We start from the raw sequence: 14,272 nt of genomic DNA on the forward strand, positions 1-14,272 counted from the left end.
GTAAAATGACTCCCATCCATCTCCAACCGTAATGCACTGGGTGGTGCCTGGAGGTGGTCCACAACCACCTCAGGTTTGATATTTCCAATACTGAAGTTGTATCTTCCAGATTGACTCCATCCAACCACCCATATTCCCTTCTGCATTCCCTCCTCACCCTGACTCACTGTCATCTCAGCAGAATGCATCCTCTGGTTGCCTTCTGAGACCTTCTTCATCACATGCCATGTCCTGTCAGACCAGCCTCTTAAATATCTCTCATCTCTCTCGCATCCTTTCCAGGCTCACGTTTGGACTTCCATCTTTACCTTCTTGAGCTATTGCTATAGCTTCCTACGTGGTCTTCCCAGAGCAGCCTGTGCAGGGGACCGTTTATTCAATAAGCTGTCATGCTGATCAGAGGCAAATTAACCTGGGAGCTAATAATACCTCTTCCAAGAGGCCTAATTTTGTGTTTGTAATTTTGTGCCCTTTTTCTTAAAGGGACCCTTTAAGTACATAAGCTTCAGAGTAGCCAAAGTCTTGATCCTCCCTTGGTGACCAAGGATATGAACTTTTGGGGACCTAAAAAATAAAGTATGAGTCGAGCCAAAACAAACAAAATATTATTGACTGTAAAATGAAAAATTGCAAAATTGATATTGTTAATTGTAAGTATATATTGTTAATAGTTATTGATATTGTTAATAGTATGTAATTGTCTACTAAACATAACACAATATCCACTTCATTCATTATAAAATATTAACTCATAAAACTTTATACATTTGAAAATGATCTGTGGGCTAGATTTTCTCCCTTGCAAGATTCCCTGAGTCTGTCTGATGATTGTGAAGAAATCATAGCTAATCATAAGGGGTTGTTCATACACAAATAACTTAAAAAACAAAATTATAATTTTTTTCCCAAAAGTTTTTCCAGAAAAAATGTATCTAAATGTCGAACTTAGTCACTTAGTCACATCTGTGGCGTTCTCTGGAATGCTGCTCAGAAGGCTTAATATTGATCACTTTGCAGAGCAATCGATTACCTGTCTCTTTCCTGTACTGCATATACAGCCCAGTCTCCTTATTTGCAGTAGTTACATTCTATAAAGTTGCTGCAAACATCAAATTAGCAAATACTGAGCCACTGCTCCTAGGGGAAGTACTAGCTTAGGTTCCTGTGGGCCTCCAGTCATGACATTTTCATCAGTATGTCGATATATAAACTTGTTTTCTGTACATTTTTGTTGGAAGACACCTAATTTAATGTATATTTCTTACAAATAATCACATGCAATATTTCTGTTTAATAACACACCAGCTGAGAACAGTTTAACAGCTTTCTGACCCTAGGTAATGTCACTATAAATTTCTTCAGCTCTTAGCCTCACAATGCCATCCACTGCGTTTTGTTTTGTTTTATTTTTTTCACATCAGTTGTCACTTCATGAATTCATAAGTTCACCTACTTTTTCGTAGCTTCATCAGGCATTCTAGTTATTACTTTGTCACTTTCCAGAGCAGAATCACATACAGATCAGTGATTTTCCTTTCCTTTTTGGAAAGCACTGAATCATTGGTTCATTGACATTGAACTCATGCCTGAAGAAAACTTACTGAGTAGGGGCCGTTTCTCCATAAGCACCTCCTAGCCGTCTTGTGCTTGTAAGACTTGAAAGCATTCCAGCAGTATACTTGGGGGCCATTTAAAATAGTGAAATCATCAATGGAAAGCACAAAAATAGGAAAAACGTGGCGCTAAATAGATTGCAACAAAGAGACTTGTTCACAGTAGGGCTGCTGAAGCAGGAAGGCAGAGCATTGCCCTGTTCGACCTTGGCTGGGACCGTGGGTCAAGGAGCTCAAATCCCATCCCCTTGCTGTGCTAGTCTGCAGATGGCTCTACATGCGCCATGAGAATTTGCTTGCAAATATGGAAGCCACAAGTCGTGAAGATCGACTGTTACCTATTTGAGAACAGGCTCCCTGTCTTAGTGTTTTAGTTATTTAGCATACAGGAGATTAAATAGGTAATTATGGGATAAATAAATGGAGAAAGCTCAAATGTCCTCTCCTTTCTTGGATCACCCTTCCTGGAGTTGAACACTCTGCTTCTCAGCTCCACACTGATCTTTGTCTTCCTTTATTACATCACAGAGATGGATGAATCCATCTACCGAGGCAGACAGATGAGCTATTCATATACCCAATGAATAGATGCTTTTCATTTTATTTAATGTTATTTCTTTTAGAAATATTGCCTCCCTTACTAGATGGTGAAGTCCTAAAGAACACAATCTCTATCACATTCGTTGATTTATTTTTATTGGATTGAAAATTTGGATCAGAGGATCTCTGAAACTCTCCTGTTGCTAAAATTATTAGGAAGGGGCAAAGCTACTGAGCCATTCATCAAGGGACTTACAGATAAATGTAATCAAACCACTTAGAAGAATTTTACATTGTATCCCCTGCAAATGACATGGAGCTTAGTGCATGGTAAACGTTCAATCAATCTTTGTTAAATTGAAATTAAATGATAGGAATGAATGATACATTTGTAACTAAAAACTGTAGCAGCTCTTGGTACCAGAACACATGGGTGTGTGTATCCTTTTTCAGGATATAAGGGCTGGTGGCCTGACACCCTCGCCAGGTTACTTTTCAGAGACAGAGTCTAGTTAAAAATTTCAGCTATATTTCTATCTAAACAAACGTCTAATTTATAATTTTACTACAAGATCTCAATAAAGGAAAACCTTTTTTTTTTCCTCAGCGATACCAGTGATTTCCTTTGCAACAAAGAGAAGAAAACAAACGAAGTTCTATAGCTCAAGGAGAAAATAACCAATTGTACTGTTTGATGCAACAGGAAATGATTCCCCTGTGAGCGTTAAGAAGCAAGAAGAATGCCTGTCAGAAATGGTCCCCTGTGATCCTGAGGAAGGCTCGGCACCTGGGGAACAAGGCACGGGGATGGATGTCATTGTGTCCAGGCCTCCCTGAAGGTAAAATTCACCTGAGGCACCTGTTCAAGTCCTGAGACACCAGATCTCATCCTGGCAGCAGCTCACATCAGTAGGTCTGTACTGGAGGTGGGCATCTTTGTTTGTTTTAAACAAGGGATCCAGGTGAATCCTATCCTCAGCAAAGTTGGGGAAGCTCTGGAGTCTGGAAGACGTCCACGGTCCCTTCAGTTAAAGCCCCAGGGGCTCCTGCGTTAGCCCAGATACTTGGAGTCACACTGTGTGAGCCTCTCACACAAGTTCCTACGCCAGCAGAGACATACTGATGGCTCAGATCTCCTGTGGTGGCAGCTTTTCAAAATGGTTTCCTCCCACAAGGCATCACCTGAGGTTACAATAAAATCCTATATTGCCTATATTGATAAATATATATACAATATATACAATAAAATCCTAAAAGCCTATATTGAATCTTCTCATTTTCTTAAATGCTAAAATGTGATGATTTTGGGGCTTAGTCCCTGAGATGAACCATGCCTGTGGAATCAGGAGCATGCTCTAGGGTGACCTTGGCTACCCAAGGTCATGCCAGGAGCTGCAGGCTGGGTGGCAGACACATTCCTTCAGTGCATTGCCTGGCTCAGAATGAAATGAGTTTGCTCCCAGCCCCTCAGAGGACTGAGCATCTCCAGCCACCTCCGTGGCCCGGGCCAACCTCCCGGAGACTTGGTACAACTAACCCCTTTGGAAAGGACACTGGTCCTACATTTCCTAGGACCCGAGGTGGGAAGCAGGGTCTTATAATCAAATTTTGTTTCTAGATGAATTTTTTTTTGTAATTAATAACAAGAATTCAATGCACCCACCAAAAAGTAGAAAATTAACCTGTATAATTTCCTGCGGGGGGAAATGCGGACCTGCTGTGTGGTGATCTGAGAGAGACCCTGGAACACACAGACTTGTCTGCACCCGCGTCACAGGGCTCAGAAGCCCCGCACCATGGGATGTCTGCAACAGACACTGCGACTGGCATTTCCTGACCTCGGGCCTGGGCCCGACCACACGGGGATAGATGGAAAATGTAGGTTCTGATTCTATAGTCCAGAGTGAGGTCTGAGGTTCTGCCTAAGAACCTCCCAGATGAAACTGTGGATCGATCACACGTTGAGTAGCAATGCCTTGTGGGGATACTGGAAGAATCAAGAAAATCAGCAGGGGCCTGCCGGCGATAAGAGGAGGGAGGAGAACAAGTGATAAGAAGTCTGGATAAAGCATGAGAAAGGCTGAGAAAAGGAGGAGGAGGAAGAGCAGAGCCAGGAGAGGAGTCTCCGGATGACAGTGCAGGCCTGTGGGAATCGCTGTGCCCACCCTCCCCGCTTGCACGATGGGATCACCTGGGAGCTCCAAAAATTAATGATGCCTGCGTCCCAAACTCAGAAATTCTGATTTAATCGATCTGAGGTTTGGTCTGGGAATTGGGACTTTCAAAAGCTCCCCAAGTGGTTCTAATGTGCACCGAGGTGGCCATCTGCTTTTCTAGCAGAACGATCTAGGGACCGAGGGTGTAGGGAGAATGATCTCAGGGGAGCTCTGCGATAAGCCCAGGCAACGGGAGGTGGAGGCAGAAGGGGAGCTGGTGAGTGGAAGTCTAGTGCAGTCCTTGTTTTATTTGTACCTCCGGGAGGACTCAGTGGGGAGGAATAGAAAAAGCACAGGAGTTTTGGGTAAATGTTATTCATGGCTCACTCAGCCTTGAGACTGTGTGCCTGAAGAGTGTGGCTCAAGGGCTTACCTGCCTGTCTCTTCGAGCAGAGGGTAGAGGCACCACTGTCTGTGCCATTGGGCCCCAGAGAGCCGAAGACAGGCAGCTGCTCTGAGATCCTGTTAATTTCTGTAAAGGCAGTGGGGGGCACAAGAAGAAGACCGGGGCGGACACTGGAGGGATCTGGGCTCTGGGCAGCACGGCCACTCAACTTGTAGGAAGCTGAGCTCTCTCTTAACCTCTTGGCAACAGATGGGAATTACAGACTAAAATATTAGCTCCTGGGTATTTACCAGATACTGGTTTAATAAGTCTGGAATGGGACCAGGGCATTAACATTTTCAAAGCTCCCTAGGTAGGTGAGCTTAGGACCTTATTGCACTGAGGACCTTACTGCACTGAGCCCCATGGAGCTGTGTCTCAGGCTCCAGTCCTGCCCACACCTGCTTTGCTGCAGTCTCAAGAGAATGTGCCAGAATGTATAGTTTCCTCTTTCTGCTATAAGAAATGACCATTAACCTAGTGGCTTCCTCATTAACCTTACAGTTCCAGAGGTCAAGTCATGTCTGACGTAGGTCTCTCTGGAAGGGCTGTGTCCCTCTGGAGGCTTTGGGGCAGGGGTCGGGGCGGGTCCATTTCCTTGTCTTTTCTGTCCTCGAGAGGCTGCCTGCATTCCTTGCTCATGACTCCCTTCCTCCATCTTCAAAGCCAGCAGTTGTCTATCTCTGACCATTCTTCCAGTCAGATATTTCTCTGGCTGATAGCAGGGAAAGTTTCTCCGCTTTTAAGGTCTTGTGGGATTAGATTGGGACACTGGATAATCCAGGATAATCTCCCCATCTCAAGGTCCTTAACTTCAATCACATCTACAGAGTCCCTTTTGCCACGTAAGGCCAAAAAACCGCATTCACAGGTTTCAGGGATTCAGAGGTGGGTAAGTTCGGGAGCCACTCTTCTGCCTACCGTGCCTGTCCTGACACTTGTTCTTTCCTCCATTCTGCCTGTCCCCCACACGGTGGCTCAGCCGATCCCCGGGAGGACTCTGGGCATCCTTCCTTCTGGGAGGGAGAGCAGCTGAGTGTCAGACAGCAGCTTCTCCGACCAGAGCCAAGAGGTCAGTGGAGGAAGGATGTGCAGCCCCCACCCCTGAGCCACTTTCCAAAAACACTGGGCACCTGTGACAGAACCATGAGCAAAGAAAAGTCTATTTCATTTTGAAATGAAGAAAAAACAACATTTTGCTTTGCTCTATAACTGCTTTCCAAGTCTTGGTATTCTAGGGTTGATTGCAGACTTCAAAAGAATGTGTGCAATTCTATTCTATTTATCCTGACACTGGAGACTAAAACAAAATCATCTGGAAGGTCAGGGGCACTTGGCACCCGTGGCCCCTGGCAGCTGTGAAACTGCAAGCAGCTTGGCTTCATTCGTTCTGCGGGCTAGAGTTCACCCAAGAGCTACTTGTTCTGCTTGTCCTTTCCCTCAGCCTTTCCGTGTCCCCCTTGGTATTAAGTGTGATCACAAGCCTGTCGACTGTGTACTTCACTGTTAGAGCTCCTGCGCCAGATGAGGGCGCAGTCCTTGGCTTTTTGTCTAAGGACAGCGTTTCGGTCCTCACCATGGTGGAAAGCCTCAATGATCAGAAGCTTTTTGGGCAGACGAGCAAAGTCTTCTCTTTGAAGTCAATTCTGTTTGCCATTTTAGGAATTAACCCAAGATTTAATATTCGCCCTCTCCCCAGGTCATGCATTTGGCTGTGTGTTCTTGGGAAAGTCACTCAACCTCTCTGAGGGCAGCACTGGCCTCTCCTTGAAGGTCTCATTCTTGATGGGCCAGTCATTTCTTTTAGAGCCTCACTTCCTCTCTATAACACGAGGGGGTAGAAGCAGGAGCTTTCTATGGCCCCAAGGCTCTGTGATTCTGAGAGAACAGGGCTGATCCCCGTGATGATAAGGTGGGCATTGAAATCTGGTGAGAACCCATAACACCAGAAGAATCAGATTCCCAACCGGCCATCGGCTCTTCCTGCTTTTCCTTTTCCAGAAACACAGGCCCTCCATCTGCATCCACTCCCTCTTCCTCCCCTTTCCTGCCCATTCCCTTCCCTCCATGCACTAAGACCTTTTGGTAAAGAAAGGATTGGAGGGAGCCCTTCAGGGAGGAAGCCTGAAGTCAAAAGCAATTCCAGCTGGGCATGCAGGTTCCCTGGTGCCTCATCACACCCTTCTTATACCGCCCTCCAATTTATTGTGCTCCCCACAGTCCACTGAAGGATGCATCACCTCCAAGTAAAACCTCATGTTTCACCCCCCACAATAGAACCAAGGCTGGAAGGAAGGGAGAGGCGGCTCCTGTAGCCTGTCAGCCCAGCATTCATTTCTCGGGTGTCTTCTGAGGACAGAGCCAGTCACTGTATCAGAGAACATCAGGCTGGGAGAGCACTAATAGGTCATCCATCCACCCCCAGCATTTTACGGATGGCAGCGCCCCCATGGAAAGGTGAAAGCATCTGCTTCGGGTCACCCAGCAGAGCTCAGGCCAGAATTCAAGCTACGCTGCCACCAGCTCCTCGTGCTTTCCACTGCACCCTGTGGCTTAAGGAAGGTGCCAATGATGGAGTAGCTTCTATGAGCATAAAGTGAGGGAGAACAGACACCATGTCTCTGAAGTGCTCCAAATTAACAGGACACAGGATGCAGAAAAGACGAATAGCAAGGCCTTTTTAGAAAGTGAAATTGGAAAAGCATGGAGGTAACTCTCTCCTGCAAATGGTGATTGCATTAGGAAAATGTAGGGGAAATGCTCTTCTGGGCAGGGGAGGAGACTTTCCTGAATTGGTTTTCCTTCCTTGCAACATTGGCTCATTCATCCGCCTTCTCACTGGCACACACACTATTCTCCTGCCGTTTTTCTTTTCCTTGACAAATTTATTACCTTATTTTCATATTATACTATAAACTTTGGTATACACAGCTTTTAAAGCAGCTATTTTTAATGCAAGATGACACACCAAGCTTTGAACCCCCCCAATAAAATTGACCGCGGACATCTGGTACGAAAACGCTTACATTTCCTCCCCAGAGAAGCCTGCTCTCTGTTTGCTATCTTTAAAAAGTAATGTAGGAATGAAAATAGGCTGACATTTTGAAAACAAGAAAAAAAAACCCCTTATTTTTCTACTTCAAGTTGAAGTCTTCAAGACAGAGCCTTTGACATTGGAAGTTGACATTTGTAGCAATTAGTCATTTTCATCTCTTTGACTCTGACTATATACAAGTGCTGGGTAACTCATCCACTAATTTTTCTTCACAGGAACAGGAGGTAGTACTACATGTGTTATTAGGACTTAATGTTAAAAGTACAAATGTTATACGTTCTTATGAAAATAAAGGGCTTTTGATTATTTCTTTTGACAGTTCAAAGATCAGCACTCTAGGTAGGGCCTTTGATAGAAGAGCCTTGGTTAAAATACTGCCCCTGGAGATCCTTGGAAAATTTTGAAGGATCTGATGGCACTCTGAGTGTTGTCAGGTAAACATGTTTTTACTTTTTGGGAATGCGGGAGGCAAATAAGCTGGGGCTGTGGCTTCTCGGCAAGAAGCACTAAAGGTCTATGTTAGTTTCCCTTGCTAAAGTTAAGGTGAAGATGTGCGGGGAAGGAGGGGTCATATTGCGCCCGAGGGTCCTTTGTGGAAAGTGAGACCATTATCCTGTCCTTAATGGTTTCTGGTCAAAAGTCCACCTATCATTTGATAGATTTGAGATCTGTGCTTGTTTTCTCTTTCGATGGTTTGCTTATTATCTGTCAACATCTGTATATCTGCTTTAGGGAGAAACCTATTATTATGAAACAAGATTGACTTATTACCCCCAATACGAAAAAGGTTGAGCCTGGGTGTCAGTATGAATGCTCAATTCCTACTCTAACTAGAATAATAGGGTGGACTGGGGACAGTCACCTGGTGATCAGCTGACTGATAGAGGCCACCCCTTCCCCCCAGCCCAGTCTTCCCCATTGCCTGGTGACCTTTTCCAGGACCAGCACAGAGGCTTAAGATCAGATGGAGAAAAGAGAAAGGTCAACCTACAGCACTGTATTTCTAGGCATCTGATCTGTAGGTGGACAGAGCACAGGGTGCAGTCCACCTTCCTGACCTACAGAAAAGGAAACTGAGATCAGAGGGGTGAAGCCCTCTCTCAAGACCACATAGCTTGTTACTGGTTGAGCTAAGACTTGAATCCAACTCTCATCATTCCCAAATAAATATTCTCTGTACCAATCATGAGTGCAAATGCCATTTACTCCCAAGTGTTCATTAACCTTCTGGAAGAGTCAGATTTCTTTCTTTCTTTCTTTCTTTTTTTTTTAAAGATTTTTATTTATTTATTTGACAGACAGAGATCACAAGTAGGCAGAGAGGCAGGCAGAGAGAGAGGAAAAGAAGCAGTCTCCCTGCGGAGCAGAGAGCCCAATGTGGGGCTCAATCCCACAACCCTGAGATCATGACCTGAGCTGAAGGCAGAGGCCTTAACCCACTGAGCCACCCAGGCGCCTTGAAGAGTTGGATTTCTTAAATGGCACTGCCTTGCTTCTATTTCTTTCATTTACATTTGTATTAGGGAAGAGAATGAATTCGGGCTGTAGGCTGTGTTGGTATTATTTGCGGCACAAGATTCAGCATGCGACTTCACTCGGTTTCTGGATTAAGGACGACACTTACCCATACTGAACAACGCCCATCAGTGGACCGGCAGGGCCAATGTCAAGGGCTTGGGCAACATCAGCCAGGAACTGCTTTTGGATCCGGAATCGACGTTTGCCAATGCTGGAGCTCCCATCAATTAAAAACGACAAGTCAACTTTGCAGTCTGAGGAATGGAAAAGGGCTCTGTCATTCTGATGATCTCTCATTGCATTAACCCCGGGCGTTCTCTTGCCCCATGAGAGCCCCCTGAGACTCCAGCACAAAGAAAGTAAAAAGTAGTGGCAAGATGCAGAGTATATTCACTTATTTAAAATCATAACACATTTTCACCGAGCACTTGGGCTAGCACTTATTTCTATAATGGCTTTAGAATTCTCTGTATCAGCCACACCTAGAGCCTTCAGAAGACATGGCCTCCCGGTCAAGTGTGGGAGAGCTCTGAGGATGGTTTCCTCGGCTCAGACGACATCAGTGCAGACCCCTCGATGTCGAATTCACCGAGACTGAGTCTCAGGAGCTCGTGGTCTCTTACCCTTATTTTAATTTTGTAGAATTATGTGTTGGGTTTTTATCAAGGTATGAAAAGATCTGCAAGGCCAGTGCTGGGTGGTGGGGGGAGAGGGTAGGCAGGAATGACAGAATGGTTGCCTCACTTACCCGGGTGAGGCAACCATAGAATTACCCACGTGTATCTACACATCTCAGGACTTGTCTGTAGCAGTCTTTGAATTTTTTCCTTGCTTTCAATTGTGATAAAGACGAGGAAAGTTGTTCTGCCTAGCATCTCTGGACCTCTGTGCATTCTTGAAGGCTATGAGGGAGGTGGGGGGTTAAAGCTCTTCTCAACCTTTCAAACGCTGCTGCAGTTGGTGGAAAGCCACATAAACTAAGTGTCTTCTTTGTGCTCAACTGATATTATATCATCTTAATATGATAAAACTGATTATTCAATATGATCAGTTCTTATTGGGAGGTATATATCCCTTTGATTGGTTAAAAAAAAGGGGGGGTGAAATGAATCGTTGAACAACTGCCATGTGGGAGACAAAAATATTTCAAAACAGAGTTCCATGCGGGGGGGAAGGAGAGGACAGTAAAGCTAGGAATTTCTGGGCTGGAGTACCCCCGAGGACACGCGAGCTAGTATTGTCCTTCACGCTTGGGCGTGCAGCTGCCTGGACACACCTGGATCTCTCTAGGCTGCCGCAGGATCACCCACGAGGCCACTCGTAGGCTCTCTTCTCTCCAACGCATGTTGCATTGCTTTCATGTGACCAGGGTCATCCCGTTCCCCAGGAGGAGATCAGGAGGCAGGGAGGAAGGTATGTATATATTAGACGAGAGCAAGAAACGGACATGAGTTGACACAGTGTTATGCAGAATCTATGAGAGATATTTATGAAGGAGTGATACTATAGAATTGGCAGGTTAAGGGAAAAAAATGGTATCTGAGAATTTGCTTCAATCATCATCTTGCACTGGCCCATGGCAATGAAAGCCAGAGGAGAAGTGGGCGATGACAGGGACCTCTCTGGGCCTGGCTGACGCTGCTCCGTCTGGAATTAGTGCCGTGGCTCATTAGTGGATCTAGTAACCTCTTATTTCCTGTCTGCCTGGGCATTTAGTGCCTGCCAACTCTTCCTGTTCAGCGGGCTTCCCCTGTGCTTTGCTGCCCCAAAACTGCCTATGCCAAAGCATGATCCTTGAGGGGAAGATTGGAAGAATCAAAGAAAAGCAAGAAGTGAGACTTAAAGATACTGCAGAAGGCTGAGGAAAAGCAGAAGAGAAGCAGAACTGTTCTCAGTCTTGGGTGTTGTAACCCCTCACAGGGCCTACTACCCCTTTTCTCCTGCGTCCGAGCTGGCAATGAGAATTGTTGCCAGCAGGTGGCAGTGGTGCTCTTTGGGGCTTCCCGCTCACCGCAGCTGTGGTCTGCTAGAAACCAGGACGCCCAGGCTCCACCCAGACCTGCAGAATCAGATCCCCGTTCTAACAAGATCTCCTGGTGAACTGTGTGCACATGAAAGTTTGAGAAGGGCTCCTGGACAGGGGTTTTTCTTCCAGCTGTCAGCAGATTAGTTCAGTATGCCTTTTAAAATGAAAACTTAAAAAAAAAAAAAATTAGAATAAGGCCCAAAGGTGATTTTCTTTTTAAATAAATAAAGCACATGGATTTTGAGTCTCAGTTTTGCTTCTACGTAGACAATTTTTTTATTTCTTACATCTTGAACCGTGCTCAGGGTTGAAGTGTTCATTTCATAGTTGGGTTTTAAGAAGTTGAGATGTTCTCTATTGGTTTGGCTCTCTTTACTCACTACCTTGATGGCTGACATTGGAATCACCTGTGCTCTCCATTTCCCAAGATGCTTTAATGATCATGGTTTCAGCTCTGCCAGTGCACTCACTGAGACCTAGTGGCCTCCTCGTACGGAGATGAAAACATGCCGATAGGAAGATGACATCAATGCTACAGGACAGAATTGAGTCACTAAACATTCAGCATGACCAATTTATTCTTATCACAGAGGACAGAGGTTGGAGGACAAGGAAAAAAAGGTAAGGTAGAGTACAGAAATCAATCTACCAATTTTCTTAATTGCTTTGCTTTTCTCCAACATGATATGATTTTATAGGTGAATGCTTTGTGCTGTCCAATGCATTAGGCCAGTGTTTCTTAACCATGGACATATATGAGAGTCGCCCATGAAGCTTCAACAAAGAGGGATGCCCGGGAATCCCTCTGAGTTGTGCTTTTCAAGGTTTGATGTGCAAAGAAATCACTTGATTCAGTAGGTCTGAGGGAGAGAGAGATTTTGCATTTCTACCAAGCCCGCAAGTGATGATGATGTAGTCAGCGCGTACCCTGAGTAGCAAGACCTAGGGTGAGGCGGATTCAGTAGGTATGAACCAGGAACCGGGCATCTTGAGTTTTTTTAAATGTCTTCAGGTGATTCTCCTACATAGCTGGATTGGGACTCCCAGCCCACGGGTGGCTGACTTGCGACGACTGTCTGAGGGAATCTTTGGGGGACCTCCCTAGCCTGCGACACTCAGCTGCCTCTGGGTTTTCCTCTTTTCGCCTGGCCCTTCCTGGTATCTTCAGGTACTTCTCCTCCACCTATTTACTGCTGAAGTTCTCCAGGTGTAAGCCCTCTGGTTTCCCCAGTTCACCTTTCCTGTTTTCATGACCTTGGTTTTGAATCCTAGCTCATCACCTTCCAACTCTGAATTCCCAGGTGGGGTGCTCCTTCTCAAGTCCGCTATGGGTAGTCAACTGTCTACTAGACCGAATGTCTTATAGAAGATGGAGGGCGGAAAGGATCTCCCTGCCCCCACCAGCCCCACCCTACTGGTCCTCATGGCAGCGCCCATTAGCCCAGCTGCTCAAATCGTCTTCGTCAGTTTCCTCTCTCACACCTCTTCCTCCAACGCTCTAGATTCTTCCTTCTCTGTCTCCTGAATCTGCCTATTTCTCCCCATTTCCATCTCCAGCTCAGAGCTCTGTCTGCCACCCTGGCCACTGGGGCCACTGACCCTGCCGGCAAGCGGGTCTCTTCCTTTACCCCCCTCCTTTGTCTCCCCTTTCCACCCCACCCTGTTGCCATGGTGAGGTTGGAAAAAAAAAATCCGATCCTCTCCCCCTCGTGCACACAGTTTAAATCCTCCATAAGCTTCCCCTTCCCCTTAGAACAAAGTGACAGGAGAGGGGAGATAAATAGATCCAGGGTGGGAGAGAAGCGGGTTTGGGTGCGAGTGAGTGCGGAGAGAGGGGAGGAGATCGGATGTCACAGCCACTATGGGTTTCTAGTTGTCAGTTCACTTACTTGGATCTCCCTGGGATACTGGCTCCAAAGACTGTGTGCTTAATTCTTCTTTTGGAACAAATCCTGGAAAGAACAGTAAAACTTTTGGTGACTTACAAGAACAGGAAGCATCTGGCCTTACCCCAGGGATGGGGACATAATGGATATTCACACCCAGTTTGGGGTTGGGGGCAGGCTTGGCTTAAGGTTGACTGTGCTCTTCTCCACACTGCCCCCCACTTAGAGATAAGAACAAATTACTGACAGCCTACTAAAGACGCGGGACTCTCCTGGGTGCTCAGGGAGTTTGAAGTCACAAGAGTTAGGTCTGCTCCCTACTGCCTGTTAACTGAGTCTATCTGAGCCTTAGTTTCCTTATCTGCAAGAAGGAAGCACTTGGCCAATGTAAATTAACCCTCTGTAAAATTCTGAAGATCTTAAGGTCAGGGCATGTGTTTTGCTCATCTTGTAAACTTTCACCGTTGCCTATCACATGTGGGTCCTTGGTCAACATTTGGTGGTTGAGTCAATGAACAAAGATGGGTAAGACACATGGAAATCTAATGGGGGGTAGATATAGACTGAGAGGAAGACCTAAGATCCCCAGGAATGCAAATAAGAGGGTCTAGACAGCAACCCCTCCCCTCCACAGCCTGAGATTAGAGGTAAAGCTACAAAAGGGTTTTGTGCTTTGAGAATGTGTGTGTGTGTGTGTGTGTGTGTATTTGATTTCAGGCTTGGGAGTTTTCTCTAGAGCCATTTACACGGGAGCCAAGTTCACACATGTATCATTTAAGGGATCGAAGACAATCAGTGCGAATCTTCTCAGGCTCTGGAAGGCCAGCGAATTTCTCAGGCAGCACCAGAAGTTGGTCAGTTGGTCTCCCTGTTTTCAGGAGGCCCAGGAGTGCCCTCCCAGAGGCTCTGGCAGAGGAGGAAGGTGCTGGGGGCTCCGCTCACTCTTGGCTGCGGTGAGCTTTCTCTAGGCTTGTTAGTTTTTCCAATTTGCCAAGCACATGATTTCATCTTTCCATGAAAGGTCAGTCTGCTC

General features: G+C 45.8%; 1 protein-coding gene across 3 annotated transcripts in view; it reads right to left on the reverse strand.

The window, feature by feature from the left end:
* Positions 1–14,272, reverse strand: part of VIT (vitrin) — a 99,224-nt gene that overhangs the window by 12,301 nt on the left and 72,651 nt on the right. For all 3 annotated transcript variants that reach the window (XM_047744054.1, XM_047744056.1, XM_047744055.1), the window contains 2 exons: positions 13,243–13,305; positions 9,434–9,581 (listed from right to left, as the gene is read on the reverse strand). In XM_047744054.1, coding sequence (XP_047600010.1) covers positions 9,434–9,581; positions 13,243–13,305 — 211 coding nt within the window. The remainder of the gene's footprint in view (positions 1–9,433; positions 9,582–13,242; positions 13,306–14,272) is intronic.

Source organism: Lutra lutra, chromosome 9 (genome assembly GCF_902655055.1).
Source record: "Lutra lutra chromosome 9, mLutLut1.2, whole genome shotgun sequence".
Taxonomy (NCBI): Eukaryota; Metazoa; Chordata; class Mammalia; order Carnivora; family Mustelidae; genus Lutra; species Lutra lutra.